Here is a 17,940-nt window from a genome sequence, read left to right as displayed (position 1 = left end):
CACAGGACACGACTGAGCGCAGCCTGATCATTTATAGGGCTGCACTCGGTCCCAAGGTTGGCCTGGAGAAGTTTAGCTGCTGAAGAGGTAGAACATCTCCACAATTTGAGGCGTGGGCACAGTCGCCCCGTCCCACTCAAATTGGGGGCTGAACACCCACAGAACAGAATCCTGGCGCCGGAGATTTGGGGACAAAAATAAATTCCAGACGATGTGAACCGAACAAAAACTAATAAAATAAATCATCTTTATCTAAGCAGAATGAATTGTATTCTGTGGATGAGCGGGCGAAACGTGCGCCAATAAAGGCTCCGGGCGAAACGTGCGCCAATAAAGGCTCCGGCGAAACGTGCGCCAATAAAGGCTCCGGCGAAACGTGCGCCAATAAAGGCTCCGGCAAAACGTGCGCCAATAAAGGCTCCGGGCGAAACGTGCGCTAATAAAGGCTCCGGGCGAAACGTGCACCATTTTTAGGCTCCGGGCGAAACGTGCGCCAATAAAGGCTCCGGCGAAACGTGCGCCAATAAAGGCTCCGAACGAAACGTGCGCCAATAAAGGCTCCGGCGAAACGTGCGCCAATAAAGGCTCCGGGCGAAACGTGCGCTAATAAAGGCTCCGGGAAAAGTCCCATGAGAAGACGAGCGCCCTCCTGGCAGGAATAGCGGATTTCTGGCTCAGTAATGGGGGCGGCACGTGACCAACACTCGCGCTGACACCACACGTATGGGAACCGTGATCAGCGCCGCACATCTCCATCTCCCGGCGGTATCGCTGCTCCTCCTCGGCCACCTTCTGCGAAATCTCCATCTTCCTTCTGTGAGGGCAAAAATGACACTGAGTCACTGAGCACCGACACTGCGCCGACGTCACGAGAACAAACGGAGGCGGCCGGTAGAATGAGCAGCAGCGGGGTGCACACAGCGCTGCCCCCACAGCGGCTCACACCCGACATGTGTACAGGGTCAGTGACGGATGGTGGCGGTGGATGTGGGCGGTGTATATAAGGGTCATATAGAGCGTGTGCGGTGATGTATGGTGGCGGTAGATGTGTGCCGATGTGGCGGTGTATATAAGGGTCATATAGAGCGTGTGCAGTGATGTTTGGTGGCGGTAGATGTGTGCCGATGTGGCGGTGTATATAAGGGTCATATAGAGCGTGTGCAGTGATGTATGGTGGCGGTGGATGTGTGCCGATGTGGCGGTGTATATAAGGGTCATATAGAGCGTGTGCAGTGATGTATGGTGGCGGTGGATGTGTGCCGATGTGGCGGTGTATATAAGGGTCATCTAGAGGACGTGCGGTGATGTATGGTGGCGGTAGATGTGTGCCGATGTGGCGGTGTATATAAAGGTCATATAGAGCGTGTGCTGTGATTTATGGTGGCGGTAGATGTGTGCCGATGTGGCGGTGTATATAAGGGTCATATAGAGCGTGTGCGGTGATGTATGGTGGCGGTAGATGTGTGCCGATGTGGCGGTGTATATAAGGGTCATATAGAGCGTGTGCAGTGATGTATGGTGGCGGTGGATGTGCGCCGATGTGGCGGTGTATATAAGGGTCATATAGAGGACGTGCGGTGATGTATGGTGGCGGTGGATGTGTGCCGATGTGGCGGTGTATATAAGGGTCATATAGAGCGTGTGCAGTGATGTATGGTGGCGGTGGATATGTGCCGATGTGGCGGTGTATATAAGGGTCATATAGAGCGTGTGCAGTGATGTATGGTGGCGGTAGATGTGTGCCGATGTGGCGGTGTATATAAAGGTCATATAGAGCGTGTGCTGTGATGTATGGTGGCGGTAGGTGCGTGCGGATGTGGCGATGTATATAAGGGTCATATAGAGCGTGTGCGGTGATGTATGGTGGCGGTAGATGTGTGCCGATGTGGCGGTGTATATAAGGGTCATATAGAGCGTGTGCGGTGATGGATGGTGGCAGTAGATGTGTGCTGATGTGGCGGTGTATAAAAGGGTCATATAGAGCGTGTGCTGTGATGTATGGTGGCGGTAGATGTGTGCCGATGTGGCGGTGTATATGAGGGTCATATAGAGTGTTACGATATTGTATGAAATATCATATAAGTAGTTTCTCTTGCTAGCAGGTTGTGGGCTAAACCCCCCTGTCACGATATGGTATGAAATATCATAAGTAGTTTTCTTGCTAGCCTGCGTGGGCTAAGCCCCCTTTCTTGGAGTGATGCTGCAGCAGTTTGTAGCTTCAAATTCCTTCCCTTTCACTCAGCCAAGAGCTGCTTTGCCAATGTATGGGGGAAGAGAAGTATTATGGCCGAACGGTATTTACGACCAGGTTAGAATCTTCCACTAGCTGGAACTGGAAAAATGGCTCCAAAATTCATGAAAGATTTTTTGTTTGGGTTTTACGATAGTATGCACCAGGTTTACGTTAAGACCACGAAAATATATATTCGTATTCTCACTCGGTGTATCGACCCATCCCCCGAAACACAGGCTTCTAACTCCATCTGGTAAAGAAGTAGGGTTTTCTCTGTAAATATGTATCCCAGATAGGACATATTTGATCTCATTAGAATGCTCACGTTAATCCGAGATGAATTATGGGTTCGTTATGACTATGACATGTTTTGTAGCGAAGTTATACCAAGTAGATAAATTTAAGATTGAAGTACTCAGAATGTAGAGAGAGGAGGGTCTGGATAAGACAGCCTTTCTGTGATGTCACAGCCTTCAGGTTTTAAGTGTCTGGCAGGCATCCCCAGTTTTTTCTTGTTCTATTTTCCTGGAAGAGCTGAGCTGAGCCCTAGCCTGGGTGCCTGCCATGCTTTGAACATGTGAGTGTTATCTTTTCTCCTTTATTCCCTTTATGTTATAATTACCCGTGTACATATTTGCAATTGTCTCATTTGTAACATCTTTATAAAATATTTTTGATAAAGCACTGCCTAATTTTTATGGAATATAATATTTAATATTAGTTCGTTCTCCTGTTCTAAACCGTACCCTAAGTCTTATGAAGGGAAATACGCTACTGTTGTGTTGGGTTAGCTTCGGACTCGTTTAATCGAAGCTGGTGGCGGCGATACAGTGTGCAGGCTTTTGGGGTGCTGCTGTAGCGACTGCGGCGTTGATAATTATTGTTCCTGCCTAAGTGGGAGTAGTTTATCGCGTCGCTGCAGCTTGCCCAATAGCCAGTACATAGCAGGCAGCCTGTCTGGCGACTAATTACCCAGGGTGCAGTACCTAATCTGACCTGAGAGTGAGGGGGGCGCCAGAGAGCTGCAAGTGTTAAGTGGAACTGTAAGCGGGATATACATAAATCCCTGCAGTTCGTGGTATATAGAAAAGCAGTGGGATACCTAAAATAAGCCCCTGCTGTAAACTAAGAGGTCAATAGGGATTCAAGCTAGAGGAGGCTAATTTGCATATTCCAGGTGCCTTCTGGGAAAAGCAAGGAGTCTCCCTAAGCTAGAAGATCGTTGGGTACAGCCGGGACCAGCTGCTTCGAAAGCATCACCAAACCAGGGATTCAAGCTAGAGGAGGCTAATTTGCATATTCCAGGTGCCTTCTGGGAAAAGCAAGGAGTCTCCCTAAGCTAGAAGATCGTTGGGTACAGCCGGGACCAGCTGCTTCGAAAGCATCACCAAACCAGGGATTCAAGCTAGAGGAGGCCAATTTGCATATTCCAGGTGCCTTCTGGGAAAAGCAAGGAGTCTCCCTAAGCTAGAAGATCGTTGGGTACAGCCGGGACCAGCTGCTTCGAAAGCATCACCAAACCAGGGATTCAAGCTAGAGGAGGCTAATTTGCATATTCCAGGTGCCTTCTGGGAAAAGCAAGGAGTCTCCCTAAGCTAGAAGATCGTTGGGTACAGCCGGGACCAGCTGCTTCGAAAGCATCACCAAACCAGGGATTCAAGCTAGAGGAGGCTAATTTGCATATTCCAGGTGCCTTCTGGGAAAAGCAAGGAGTCTCCCTAAGCTAGAAGATCGTTGGGTACAGCCGGGACCAGCTGCTTCGAAAGCATCACCAAACCAGGGATTCAAGCTAGAGGAGGCTAATTTGCATATTCCAGGTGCCTTCTGGGAAAAGCAAGGAGTCTCCCTAAGCTAGAAGATCGTTGGGTACAGCCGGGACCAGCTGCTTCGAAAGCATCACCAAACCAGGGATTCAAGCTAGAGGAGGCTAATTTGCATATTCCAGGTGCCTTCTGGGAAAAGCAAGGAGTCTCCCTAAGCTAGAAGATCGTTGGGTACAGCCGGGACCAGCTGCTTCGAAAGCATCACCAAACCAGGGATTCAAGCTAGAGGAGGCTAATTTGCATATTCCAGGTGCCTTCTGGGAAAAGCAAGGAGTCTCCCTAAGCTAGAAGATCGTTGGGTACAGCCGGGACCAGCTGCTTCGAAAGCATCACCAAACCAGGGATTCAAGCTAGAGGAGGCTAATTTGCATATTCCAGGTGCCTTCTGGGAAAAGCAAGGAGTCTCCCTAAGCTAGAAGATCGTTGGGTACAGCCGGGACCAGCTGCTTCGAAAGCATCACCAAACCAGGGATTCAAGCTAGAGGAGGCTAATTTGCATATTCCAGGTGCCTTCTGGGAAAAGCAAGGAGTCTCCCTAAGCTAGAAGATCGTTGGGTACAGCCGGGACCAGCTGCTTCGAAAGCATCACCAAACCAGGGATTCAAGCTAGAGGAGGCTAATTTGCATATTCCAGGTGCCTTCTGGGAAAAGCAAGGAGTCTCCCTAAGCTAGAAGATCGTTGGGTACAGCCGGGACCAGCTGCTTCGAAAGCATCACCAAACCAGGGATTCAAGCTAGAGGAGGCTAATTTGCATATTCCAGGTGCCTTCTGGGAAAAGCAAGGAGTCTCCCTAAGCTAGAAGATCGTTGGGTACAGCCGGGACCAGCTGCTTCGAAAGCATCACCAAACCAGGGATTCAAGCTAGAGGAGGCTAATTTGCATATTCCAGGTGCCTTCTGGGAAAAGCAAGGAGTCTCCCTAAGCTAGAAGATCGTTGGGTACAGCCGGGACCAGCTGCTTCGAAAGCATCACCAAACCAGGGATTCAAGCTAGAGGAGGCTAATTTGCATATTCCAGGTGCCTTCTGGGAAAAGCAAGGAGTCTCCCTAAGCTAGAAGATCGTTGGGTACAGCCGGGACCAGCTGCTTCGAAAGCATCACCAAACCAGGGATTCAAGCTAGAGGAGGCTAATTTGCATATTCCAGGTGCCTTCTGGGAAAAGCAAGGAGTCTCCCTAAGCTAGAAGATCGTTGGGTACAGCCGGGACCAGCTGCTTCGAAAGCATCACCAAACCAGGGATTCAAGCTAGAGGAGGCTAATTTGCATATTCCAGGTGCCTTCTGGGAAAAGCAAGGAGTCTCCCTAAGCTAGAAGATCGTTGGGTACAGCCGGGACCAGCTGCTTCGAAAGCATCACCAAACCAGGGATTCAAGCTAGAGGAGGCTAATTTGCATATTCCAGGTGCCTTCTGGGAAAAGCAAGGAGTCTCCCTAAGCTAGAAGATCGTTGGGTACAGCCGGGACCAGCTGCTTCGAAAGCATCACCAAACCAGGGATTCAAGCTAGAGGAGGCTAATTTGCATATTCCAGGTGCCTTCTGGGAAAAGCAAGGAGTCTCCCTAAGCTAGAAGATCGTTGGGTACAGCCGGGACCAGCTGCTTCGAAAGCATCACCAAACCAGGGATTCAAGCTAGAGGAGGCTAATTTGCATATTCCAGGTGCCGTCTGGGAAAAGCAAGGAGTCTCCCTAAGCTAGAAGATCGTTGGGTACAGCCGGGACCAGCTGCTTCGAAAGCATCACCAAACCAGGGATTCAAGCTAGAGGAGGCTAATTTGCATATTCCAGGTGCCTTCTGGGAAAAGCAAGGAGTCTCCCTAAGCTAGAAGATCGTTGGGTACAGCCGGGACCAGCTGCTTCGAAAGCATCACCAAACCAGGGATTCAAGCTAGAGGAGGCTAATTTGCATATTCCAGGTGCCGTCTGGGAAAAGCAAGGAGTCTCCCTAAGCTAGAAGATCGTTGGGTACAGCCGGGACCAGCTGCTTCGAAAGCATCACCAAACCAGGGATTCAAGCTAGAGGAGGCTAATTTGCATATTCCAGGTGCCGTCTGGGAAAAGCAAGGAGTCTCCCTAAGCTAGAAGATCGTTGGGTACAGCCGGGACCAGCTGCTTCGAAAGCATCACCAAACCAGGGATTCAAGCTAGAGGAGGCCAATTTGCATATTCCAGGTGCCGTCTGGGAAAAGCAAGGAGTCTCCCTAAGCTAGAAGATCGTTGGGTACAGCCGGGACCAGCTGCTTCGAAAGCATCACCAAACCAGGGATTCAAGCTAGAGGAGGCCAATTTGCATATTCCAGGTGCCGTCTGGGAAAAGCAAGGAGTCTCCCTAAGCTAGAAGATCGTTGGGTACAGCCGGGACCAGCTGCTTCGAAAGCATCACCAAACCAGGGATTCAAGCTAGAGGAGGCCAATTTGCATATTCCAGGTGCCTTCTGGGAAAAGCAAGGAGTCTCCCTAAGCTAGAAGATCGTTGGGTACAGCCGGGACCAGCTGCTTCGAAAGCATCACCAAACCAGGGATTCAAGCTAGAGGAGGCTAATTTGCATATTCCAGGTGCCTTCTGGGAAAAGCAAGGAGTCTCCCTAAGCTAGAAGATCGTTGGGTACAGCCGGGACCAGCTGCTTCGAAAGCATCACCAAACCAGGGATTCAAGCTAGAGGAGGCTAATTTGCATATTCCAGGTGCCTTCTGGGAAAAGCAAGGAGTCTCCCTAAGCTAGAAGATCGTTGGGTACAGCCGGGACCAGCTGCTTCGAAAGCATCACCAAACCAGGGATTCAAGCTAGAGGAGGCTAATTTGCATATTCCAGGTGCCTTCTGGGAAAAGCAAGGAGTCTCCCTAAGCTAGAAGATCGTTGGGTACAGCCGGGACCAGCTGCTTCGAAAGCATCACCAAACCAGGGATTCAAGCTAGAGGAGGCTAATTTGCATATTCCAGGTGCCTTCTGGGAAAAGCAAGGAGTCTCCCTAAGCTAGAAGATCGTTGGGTACAGCCGGGACCAGCTGCTTCGAAAGCATCACCAAACCAGGGATTCAAGCTAGAGGAGGCTAATTTGCATATTCCAGGTGCCTTCTGGGAAAAGCAAGGAGTCTCCCTAAGCTAGAAGATCGTTGGGTACAGCCGGGACCAGCTGCTTCGAAAGCATCACCAAACCAGGGATTCAAGCTAGAGGAGGCTAATTTGCATATTCCAGGTGCCTTCTGGGAAAAGCAAGGAGTCTCCCTAAGCTAGAAGATCGTTGGGTACAGCCGGGACCAGCTGCTTCGAAAGCATCACCAAACCAGGGATTCAAGCTAGAGGAGGCTAATTTGCATATTCCAGGTGCCTTCTGGGAAAAGCAAGGAGTCTCCCTAAGCTAGAAGATCGTTGGGTACAGCCGGGACCAGCTGCTTCGAAAGCATCACCAAACCAGGGATTCAAGCTAGAGGAGGCTAATTTGCATATTCCAGGTGCCTTCTGGGAAAAGCAAGGAGTCTCCCTAAGCTAGAAGATCGTTGGGTACAGCCGGGACCAGCTGCTTCGAAAGCATCACCAAACCAGGGATTCAAGCTAGAGGAGGCTAATTTGCATATTCCAGGTGCCTTCTGGGAAAAGCAAGGAGTCTCCCTAAGCTAGAAGATCGTTGGGTACAGCCGGGACCAGCTGCTTCGAAAGCATCACCAAACCAGGGATTCAAGCTAGAGGAGGCTAATTTGCATATTCCAGGTGCCTTCTGGGAAAAGCAAGGAGTCTCCCTAAGCTAGAAGATCGTTGGGTACAGCCGGGACCAGCTGCTTCGAAAGCATCACCAAACCAGGGATTCAAGCTAGAGGAGGCTAATTTGCATATTCCAGGTGCCTTCTGGGAAAAGCAAGGAGTCTCCCTAAGCTAGAAGATCGTTGGGTACAGCCGGGACCAGCTGCTTCGAAAGCATCACCAAACCAGGGATTCAAGCTAGAGGAGGCTAATTTGCATATTCCAGGTGCCTTCTGGGAAAAGCAAGGAGTCTCCCTAAGCTAGAAGATCGTTGGGTACAGCCGGGACCAGCTGCTTCGAAAGCATCACCAAACCAGGGATTCAAGCTAGAGGAGGCTAATTTGCATATTCCAGGTGCCTTCTGGGAAAAGCAAGGAGTCTCCCTAAGCTAGAAGATCGTTGGGTACAGCCGGGACCAGCTGCTTCGAAAGCATCACCAAACCAGGGATTCAAGCTAGAGGAGGCTAATTTGCATATTCCAGGTGCCTTCTGGGAAAAGCAAGGAGTCTCCCTAAGCTAGAAGATCGTTGGGTACAGCCGGGACCAGCTGCTTCGAAAGCATCACCAAACCAGGGATTCAAGCTAGAGGAGGCTAATTTGCATATTCCAGGTGCCTTCTGGGAAAAGCAAGGAGTCTCCCTAAGCTAGAAGATCGTTGGGTACAGCCGGGACCAGCTGCTTCGAAAGCATCACCAAACCAGGGATTCAAGCTAGAGGAGGCTAATTTGCATATTCCAGGTGCCTTCTGGCAAAAGCAAGGAGTCTCCCTAAGCTAGAAGATCGTTGGGTACAGCCGGGACCAGCTGCTTCGAAAGCATCACCAAACCAGGGATTCAAGCTAGAGGAGGCTAATTTGCATATTCCAGGTGCCTTCTGGGAAAAGCAAGGAGTCTCCCTAAGCTAGAAGATCGTTGGGTACAGCCGAGACCAGCTGCTTCGAAAGCATCACCAAACCAGGGATTCAAGCTAGAGGAGGCTAATTTGCATATTCCAGGTGCCTTCTGGGAAAAGCAAGGAGTCTCCCTAAGCTAGAAGATCGTTGGGTACAGCCGGGACCAGCTGCTTCGAAAGCATCACCAAACCAGGGATTCAAGCTAGAGGAGGCTAATTTGCATATTCCAGGTGCCTTCTGGGAAAAGCAAGGAGTCTCCCTAAGCTAGAAGATCGTTGGGTACAGCCGGGACCAGCTGCTTCGAAAGCATCACCAAACCAGAGATTCAAGCTAGAGGAGGCTAATTTGCATATTCCAGGTGCCTTCTGGGAAAAGCAAGGTGTCTCCCTAAGCTAGAAGATCGTTGGGTACAGCCGGGACCAGCTGCTTCGAAAGCATCACCAAACCAGGGATTCAAGCTAGAGGAGGCTAATTTGCATATTCCAGGTTCCTTCTGGGAAAAGCAAGGAGTCTCCCTAAGCTAGAAGATCGTTGGGTACAGCCGGGACCAGCTGCTTCGAAAGCATCACCAAACCAGGGATTCAAGCTAGAGGAGGCTAATTTGCATATTCCAGGTGCCTTCTGGGAAAAGCAAGGAGTCTCCCTAAGCTAGAAGATCGTTGGGTACAGCCGGGACCAGCTGCTTCGAAAGCATCACCAAACCAGGGATTCAAGCTAGAGGAGGCTAATTTGCATATTCCAGGTGCCTTCTGGGAAAAGCAAGCAGTCTCCCTAAGCTAGAAGATCGTTGGGTACAGCCGGGACCAGCTGCTTCGAAAGCATCACCAAACCAGGGATTCAAGCTAGAGGAGGCTAATTTGCATATTCCAGGTGCCTTCTGGGAAAAGCAAGGAGTCTCCCTAAGCTAGAAGATCGTTGGGTACAGCCGGGACCAGCTGCTTCGAAAGCATCACCAAACCAGGGATTCAAGCTAGAGGAGGCTAATTTGCATATTCCAGGTGCCTTCTGGGAAAAGCAAGGAGTCTCCCTAAGCTAGAAGATCGTTGGGTACAGCCGGGACCAGCTGCTTCGAAAGCATCACCAAACCAGGGATTCAAGCTAGAGGAGGCTAATTTGCATATTCCAGGTGCCTTCTGGGAAAAGCAAGGAGTCTCCCTAAGCTAGAAGATCGTTGGGTACAGCCGGGACCAGCTGCTTCGAAAGCATCACCAAACCAGGGATTCAAGCTAGAGGAGGCTAATTTGCATATTCCAGGTGCCTTCTGGGAAAAGCAAGGAGTCTCCCTAAGCTAGAAGATCGTTGGGTACAGCCGGGACCAGCTGCTTCGAAAGCATCACCAAACCAGGGATTCAAGCTAGAGGAGGCTAATTTGCATATTCCAGGTGCCTTCTGGGAAAAGCAAGGAGTCTCCCTAAGCTAGAAGATCGTTGGGTACAGCCGGGACCAGCTGCTTCGAAAGCATCACCAAACCAGGGATTCAAGCTAGAGGAGGCTAATTTGCATATTCCAGGTGCCTTCTGGGAAAAGCAAGGAGTCTCCCTAAGCTAGAAGATCGTTGGGTACAGCCGGGACCAGCTGCTTCGAAAGCATCACCAAACCAGGGATTCAAGCTAGAGGAGGCTAATTTGCATATTCCAGGTGCCTTCTGGGAAAAGCAAGGAGTCTCCCTAAGCTAGAAGATCGTTGGGTACAGCCGGGACCAGCTGCTTCGAAAGCATCACCAAACCAGGGATTCAAGCTAGAGGAGGCTAATTTGCATATTCCAGGTGCCTTCTGGGAAAAGCAAGGAGTCTCCCTAAGCTAGAAGATCGTTGGGTACAGCCGGGACCAGCTGCTTCGAAAGCATCACCAAACCAGGGATTCAAGCTAGAGGAGGCTAATTTGCATATTCCAGGTGCCTTCTGGGAAAAGCAAGGAGTCTCCCTAAGCTAGAAGATCGTTGGGTACAGCCGGGACCAGCTGCTTCGGAAGCATCACCAAACCAGGGATTCAAGCTAGAGGAGGCTAATTTGCATATTCCAGGTGCCTTCTGGGAAAAGCAAGGAGTCTCCCTAAGCTAGAAGATCGTTGGGTACAGCCGGGACCAGCTGCTTCGAAAGCATCACCAAACCAGGGATTCAAGCTAGAGGAGGCTAATTTGCATATTCCAGGTTCCTTCTGGGAAAAGCAAGGAGTCTCCCTAAGCTAGAAGATCGTTGGGTACAGCCGGGACCAGCTGCTTCGAAAGCATCACCAAACCAGGGATTCAAGCTAGAGGAGGCTAATTTGCATATTCCAGGTTCCTTCTGGGAAAAGCAAGGAGTCTCCCTAAGCTAGAAGATCGTTGGGTACAGCCGGGACCAGCTGCTTCGAAAGCATCACCAAACCAGGGATTCAAGCTAGAGGAGGCTAATTTGCATATTCCAGGTTCCTTCTGGGAAAAGCAAGGAGTCTCCCTAAGCTAGAAGATCGTTGGGTACAGCCGGGACCAGCTGCTTCGAAAGCATCACCAAACCAGGGATTCAAGCTAGAGGAGGCTAATTTGCATATTCCAGGTTCCTTCTGGGAAAAGCAAGGAGTCTCCCTAAGCTAGAAGATCGTTGGGTACAGCCGGGACCAGCTGCTTCCAAAGCATCACCAAACCAGGGATTCAAGCTAGAGGAGGCTAATTTGCATATTCCAGGTTCCTTCTGGGAAAAGCAAGGAGTCTCCCTAAGCTAGAAGATCGTTGGGTACAGCCGGGACCAGCTGCTTCGAAAGCATCACCAAACCAGGGATTCAAGCTAGAGGAGGCTAATTTGCATATTCCAGGTTCCTTCTGGGAAAAGCAAGGAGTCTCCCTAAGCTAGAAGATCGTTGGGTACAGCCGGGACCAGCTGCTTCGAAAGCATCACCAAACCAGGGATTCAAGCTAGAGGAGGCTAATTTGCATATTCCAGGTTCCTTCTGGGAAAAGCAAGGAGTCTCCCTAAGCTAGAAGATCGTTGGGTACAGCCGGGACCAGCTGCTTCGAAAGCATCACCAAACCAGGGATTCAAGCTAGAGGAGGCTAATTTGCATATTCCAGGTTCCTTCTGGGAAAAGCAAGGAGTCTCCCTAAGCTAGAAGATCGTTGGGTACAGCCGGGACCAGCTGCTTCCAAAGCATCACCAAACCAGGGATTCAAGCTAGAGGAGGCTAATTTGCATATTCCAGGTTCCTTCTGGGAAAAGCAAGGAGTCTCCCTAAGCTAGAAGATCGTTGGGTACAGCCGGGACCAGCTGCTTCGAAAGCATCACCAAACCAGGGATTCAAGCTAGAGGAGGCTAATTTGCATATTCCAGGTTCCTTCTGGGAAAAGCAAGGAGTCTCCCTAAGCTAGAAGATCGTTGGGTACAGCCGGGACCAGCTGCTTCGAAAGCATCACCAAACCGCGCGCCTTACGGCGCGCAAATTTTTGCCTGTAGGACATTATTGCAAGAGAGCTTGGCTGAGTAGATTACACAAGAAGGAAAACACACAGCAAGTCAGCAGGATCTAGGAGCAACATGGCAGATGTGACAACCTACATGGTGAGCTGCAGCATGTGCTACATGTTCACAGATCGACCAGAAGAAGAATCAAATTTCACCTGTCAGAAGTGTAGACTAGTGGCCCTTTTAGAAGAAAAGGTGCGGGGTCTGGAAGAAAGAATAGCAACTTTGAAACTCATCAAAGAGAATGAAGACTTTCTAGACAGAACAGAAGCATCTCTACTGGTCACAGAAGGTGAAAAAAGTGTCAGAGAACCTCCAAAAGCAGATGAGTGGAAGCATGTGACCAAAAGAAGCAAGAAGACCATGGAGAAATCACCAACCACACAACTGAAGAACCGATATCAAATCTTTGTAGAGGATGAAGATGGCACACCTAAGGATGAAGCAATACCAGCAAGCAAAAAAGAAAAGGGCACACAGCAACAAGTGACAGCAAAAAGTACAGCCAAGAAGCAACGAAGAGTGGTGGTGGTGGGAGACTCACTACTGAGAGGCACAGAAGCAGTCATCTGCAGACCGGACATAACTGCAAGAGAAGTATGCTGCCTTCCAGGTGCGATGATCAAGGATGTGACCGATAGGATACCAAAGCTCTTCAGCTCCAAGGACATCCACCCATTTCTTCTGATACATGTTGGCACCAATGACACGGCAAGGAAGGACCTACCGACAATCTGCAAGGACTTTGAAGAGTTGGGGAAGAAAGTAAAGGAACTGGATGCACAGGTAGTTTTTTCTTCTATCCTTCCAGTAGACGGGCATGGCACCAGGAGATGGAACAGGATCCTTGATGCAAACAACTGGCTAAGACGATGGTGCAGACAACAAGGATTCGGATTCCTGGACCACGGTGTTAATTACTTGTACGATGGACTCCTCGCCAGAGATGGACTACACCTCAACAAACCTGGGAAACACACATTCGCCAGAAGACTCGCTACACTCATCAGGAGGGCGTTAAACTAGAAGAAGAGGGGACGGGAAGAAAAACATTAGACTTGAACAAAGAAGACCCAGGAAAACATACTCAGAAGGGAGGTAAGAATATTTCTAAAACAATCCACAGCGAGGAGATTGGAACAAAACAAAATCCTCTAAACTGCATGCTCGCAAACGCCAGAAGCCTGACAAACAAGATGGAAGAACTAGAAGCAGAAATATCTACAGGTAACTTTGACATAGTGGGAATAACCGAGACATGGTTAGATGAAAGCTATGACTGGGCAGTTAACTTACAGGGTTACAGTCTGTTTAGAAAGGATCGTAAAAATCGGAGAGGAGGAGGGGTTTGTCTCTATGTAAAGTCTTGTCTAAAGTCCACTTTAAGGGAGGATATTAGCGAAGGAAATGAGGATGTCGAGTCAATATGGGTCGAAATTCATGGAGGGAAAAATGGTAACAAAATTCTCATTGGGGTCTGTTACAAACCCCCAAATATAACAGAAACCATGGAAAGTCTACTTCTAAAGCAGATAGATGAAGCTGCAACCCATAATGAGGTCCTGGTTATGGGGGACTTTAACTACCCGGATATTAACTGGGAAACAGAAACCTGTGAAACCCATAAAGGCAACAGGTTTCTGCTAATAACCAAGAAAAATTATCTTTCACAATTGGTGCAGAATCCAACCAGAGGAGCAGCACTTTTAGACCTAATACTATCTAATAGACCTGACAGAATAACAAATCTGCAGGTGGTCGGGCATCTAGGAAATAGCGACCACAATATTGTACAGTTTCACCTGTCTTTCACTAGGTGGACTTGTCAGGGAGTCACAAAAACACTGAACTTTAGGAAGGCAAAGTTTGACCAGCTTAGAGATGCCCTTAAAGGGAACCTGTCACCCCGTTTTTTGAGATTGAGCTATAAATACTGTTAAATAGGGCCTGCGCTGTGTGTTCCTATAGTGTATGTAGTGTACCCCGATTCCCCATGTATGCTGAGAAATAACTTACCAAAGTCGCCGTTTTCGCCTGTCAATCAGGCTGGTCAGGTCGGGAGGGCGTGGTGACATCGCTGGTTCTTCCTCAGCTTTACGTTGGTGGCGTAGTGGTGAAGACACAGCGCGCGATCTGCGCTGTCATCCCTTTCGTCGGTGGGGGCGGCCATCTTCCTGGGGCCGCGCGTGCGCAGATCGAGTGCTCTGCTGCACGGGGCTTCAGGAAAATGGCCGCGGGATGCCGCGCGTGCGCATTAGAGATCGCGGCGGCCATTTTCCCAAAGCCGAGTTTGCATCTCGGCTTTGGGAAAATGGCCGCCGCGATCTCTAATGCGCACGCGCGGCATCCCGCGGCCATTTTCCTGAAGCCCCGTGCAGCAGAGCACTCGATCTGCGCACGCGCGGCCCCAGGAAGATGGCCGCCCCCACCGACGAAAGGGATGACAGCGCAGATCGCGCGCTGTGTCTTCACCACTACGCCACCAACGTAAAGCTGAGGAAGAACCAGCGATGTCACCACGCCCTCCCGACCTGACCAGCCTGATTGACAGGCGAAAACGGCGACTTTGGTAAGTTATTTCTCAGCATACATGGGGAATCGGGGTACACTACATACACTATAGGAACACACAGCGCAGGCCCTATTTAACAGTATTTATAGCTCAATCTCAAAAAACGGGGTGACCGGTTCCCTTTAATCTGGTAGACTGGGACAATATCCTCAGAAATAAGAATACAGATAATAAATGGGAAATGTTTAAGAACATCCTAAATAGGCAGTGTAAGCGGTTTATACCTTGTGGGAATAAAAGGACTAGAAATAGGAAAAACCCAATGTGGCTAAACAAAGAAGTAAGACAGGCAATTAACAGTAAAAAGAAAGCATTTGCACTACTAAAGCAGGATGGCACCATTGAAGCTCTAAAAAACTATAGGGAGAAAAATACTTTATCTAAAAAACTAATTAAAGCTGCCAAAAAGGAAACAGAGAAGCACATTGCTAAGGAGAGTAAAACTAATCCCAAACTGTTCTTCAACTATATCAATAGTAAAAGAATAAAAACTGAAAATGTAGGCCCCTTAAAAATAGTGAGGAAAGAATGGTTGTAGATGACGAGGAAAAAGCTAACATATTAAACACCTTCTTCTCCACGGTATTCACGGTGGAAAATGAAATGCTAGGTGAAATCCCAAGAAACAATGAAAACCCTATATTAAGGGTCACCAATCTAACCCAAGAAGAGGTGCGAAACCGGCTAAATAAGATTAAAATAGATAAATCTCCGGGTCCGGATGGCATACACCCACGAGTACTAAGAGAACTAAGTAATGTAATAGATAAACCATTATTTCTAATTTTAGGGACTCTATAGCGACAGGGTCTGTTCCGCAGGACTGGCGCATAGCAAATGTGGTGCCAATATTCAAAAAGGGCTCTAAAAGTGAACCTGGAAATTATAGGCCAGTAAGTCTAACCTCTATTGTTGGTAAAATATTTGAAGGGTTTCTGAGGGATGTTATTCTGGATTATCTCAATGAGAATAACTGTTTAACTCCATATCAGCATGGGTTTATGAGAAATCGCTCCTGTCAAACCAATCTAATCAGTTTTTATGAAGAGGTAAGCTATAGGCTGGACCACGGTGAGTCATTGGACGTGGTATATCTCGATTTTTCCAAAGCGTTTGATACCGTGCCGCACAAGAGGTTGGTACACAAAATGAGAATGCTTGGTCTGGGGGAAATTGTGTGTAAATGGTTAGTAACTGGCTTAGTGATAGAAAGCAGAGGGTGGTTATAAATGGTATAGTCTCTAACTGGGTCGCTGTGACCAGTGGGGTACCGCAGGGGTCAGTATTGGGACCTGTTCTCTTCAACATATTCATTAATGATCTGGTAGAAGGTTTACACAGTAAAATATCGATATTTGCAGATGATACAAAACTATGTAAAGCAGTTAATACAAGAGAAGATAGTATTCTGCTACAGATGGATCTGGATAAGTTGGAAACTTGGGCTGAAAGGTGGCAGATGAGGTTTAACAATGATAAATGTAAGGTTATACACATGGGAAGAGGGAATCAATATCACCATTACACACTGAACGGGAAACCACTGGGTAAATCTGACAGGGAGAAGGACTTGGGGATCCTAGTTAATGATAAACTTACCTGGAGCAGCCAGTGCCAGGCAGCAGCTGCCAAGGCAAACAGGATCATGGGGTGCATTAAAAGAGGTCTGGATACACATGATGAGAGCATTATACTGCCTCTGTACAAATCCCTAGTTAGACCGCACATGGAGTACTGTGTCCAGTTTTGGGCACCGGTGCTCAGGAAGGATATAATGGAACTAGAGAGAGTACAAAGGAGGGCAACAAAATTAATAAAGGGGATGGGAGAACTACAATACCCAGATAGATTAGCGAAATTAGGATTATTTAGTCTAGAAAAAAGACGACTGAGGGGCGATCTAATAACCATGTATAAGTATATAAGGGGACAATACAAATATCTCGCTGAGGATCTGTTTATACCAAGGAAGGTGACGGGCACAAGGGGGCATTCTTTGCGTCTGGAGGAGAGAAGGTTTTTCCACCAAGATAGAGGATTCTTTACTGTTAGGGCAGTGAGAATCTGGAATTGCTTGCCTGAGGAGGTGGTGATGGCGAACTCAGTCGAGGGGTTCAAGAGAGGCCTGGATGTCTTCCTGGAGCAGAACAATATTGTATCATACAATTAGGTTCTGTAGAAGGACGTAGATCTGGGGATTTATTATGATGGAATATAGGCTGAACTGGATGGACAAATGTCTTTTTTCGGCCTTACTAACTATGTTACTATGTTACTATGTAATAGCCTTGTGTGTGTTTTTTCATCACATTGTTAGCAGTGGAGGGATAACTAAGATAAGCCCCCCTGCACATGTGATAGCCGTCTGTTGGCCTAAAGTCACCCCAACCCGTGACGTAGGGGTGACGGTCACGGTGTGAATCGTGACATAGAGTGTGTGCGGTGATGTATGGTGGCGGTAGATGTGTGCCGATGTGGCGGTGTATATAAGTGTCATATAGAGCGTGTGCAGTGATGTATGGTGGCGGTAGATGTGTGCCGATGTGGCGGTGTATATAAGGGTCATATAGAGCGTGTGCGGTGATGTATGGTGGCGGTAGATGTGTGCCGATGTGGCGGTGAATATAAGGGTCATATAGAGGACGTGCGGTGATGTATGGTGGCGGTAGATGTGTGCCGATGTGGCGGTGAATATAAGGGTCATATAGAGCACGTGCGGTGATGTATGGTGGCGGTGGATGTGTGCCGATGTGGTGGTGTATATAAGGGTCATATAGAGCGTGTGCGGTGATGTATAGTGGCGGTAGATGTGTGCCGATGTGGTGGTATATGAGGGTCATATAGAGCGTGTGCGGTGATGTATGGTGGCAGTAGATGTGTGCCGATGTGGCGGTGTATATAAGGGTCATATAGAGCGTGTGTGGTGTGGGAGGAGGTCACATTCACGCCGTACTCCGCATTGTGACGACACAACCATAGAGTAGTTCTTGGACGGGTACAGTACAGATTTTGACTTTATAGCCGGGGGTCCGACCTCTGGGGTCTCATCTTCCCGCTCACTCACTGTTTTCCTTTCTCCTGCTGCTCTTTCAGAATCTTGTTGGTTTCCATTGCGAGTTTCTTCTGGCGCAGCAGCTCCTGGCGCTCCAGCTCGCGGCGTCGCTGTTCTATCAGCTTCTCATCCTCGGTCATAAAGAGCTCCCGGCCCTGCGAGAGACACGAGCGGTCAGTATGGCGGACCGGGTCATGT

The 17,940-nt window shown here is 48.8% G+C and overlaps 1 protein-coding gene across 1 annotated transcript in view; it reads right to left on the bottom strand.

Moving 5' to 3' along the window:
* The window catches only part of LOC138680784 (harmonin-like), a 215,691-nt gene that overhangs the window by 187,754 nt on the left and 9,997 nt on the right, over positions 1-17,940 (bottom strand). Inside the window, exons 3-4 of the mRNA XM_069768040.1 lie at positions 17,755-17,897; positions 749-814 (exon numbers count right to left, since the gene is read on the bottom strand). Of these exons, the coding sequence (XP_069624141.1) occupies positions 749-814; positions 17,755-17,897 (209 nt within the window). The remainder of the gene's footprint in view (positions 1-748; positions 815-17,754; positions 17,898-17,940) is intronic.

This window comes from Ranitomeya imitator, chromosome 5 (assembly GCF_032444005.1).
Source record: "Ranitomeya imitator isolate aRanImi1 chromosome 5, aRanImi1.pri, whole genome shotgun sequence".
Taxonomy (NCBI): Eukaryota; Metazoa; Chordata; class Amphibia; order Anura; family Dendrobatidae; genus Ranitomeya; species Ranitomeya imitator.
The sequence above is the reverse complement of the archived record's forward strand: the minus strand, read 5'-3'. Positions and strand labels throughout refer to the sequence as shown.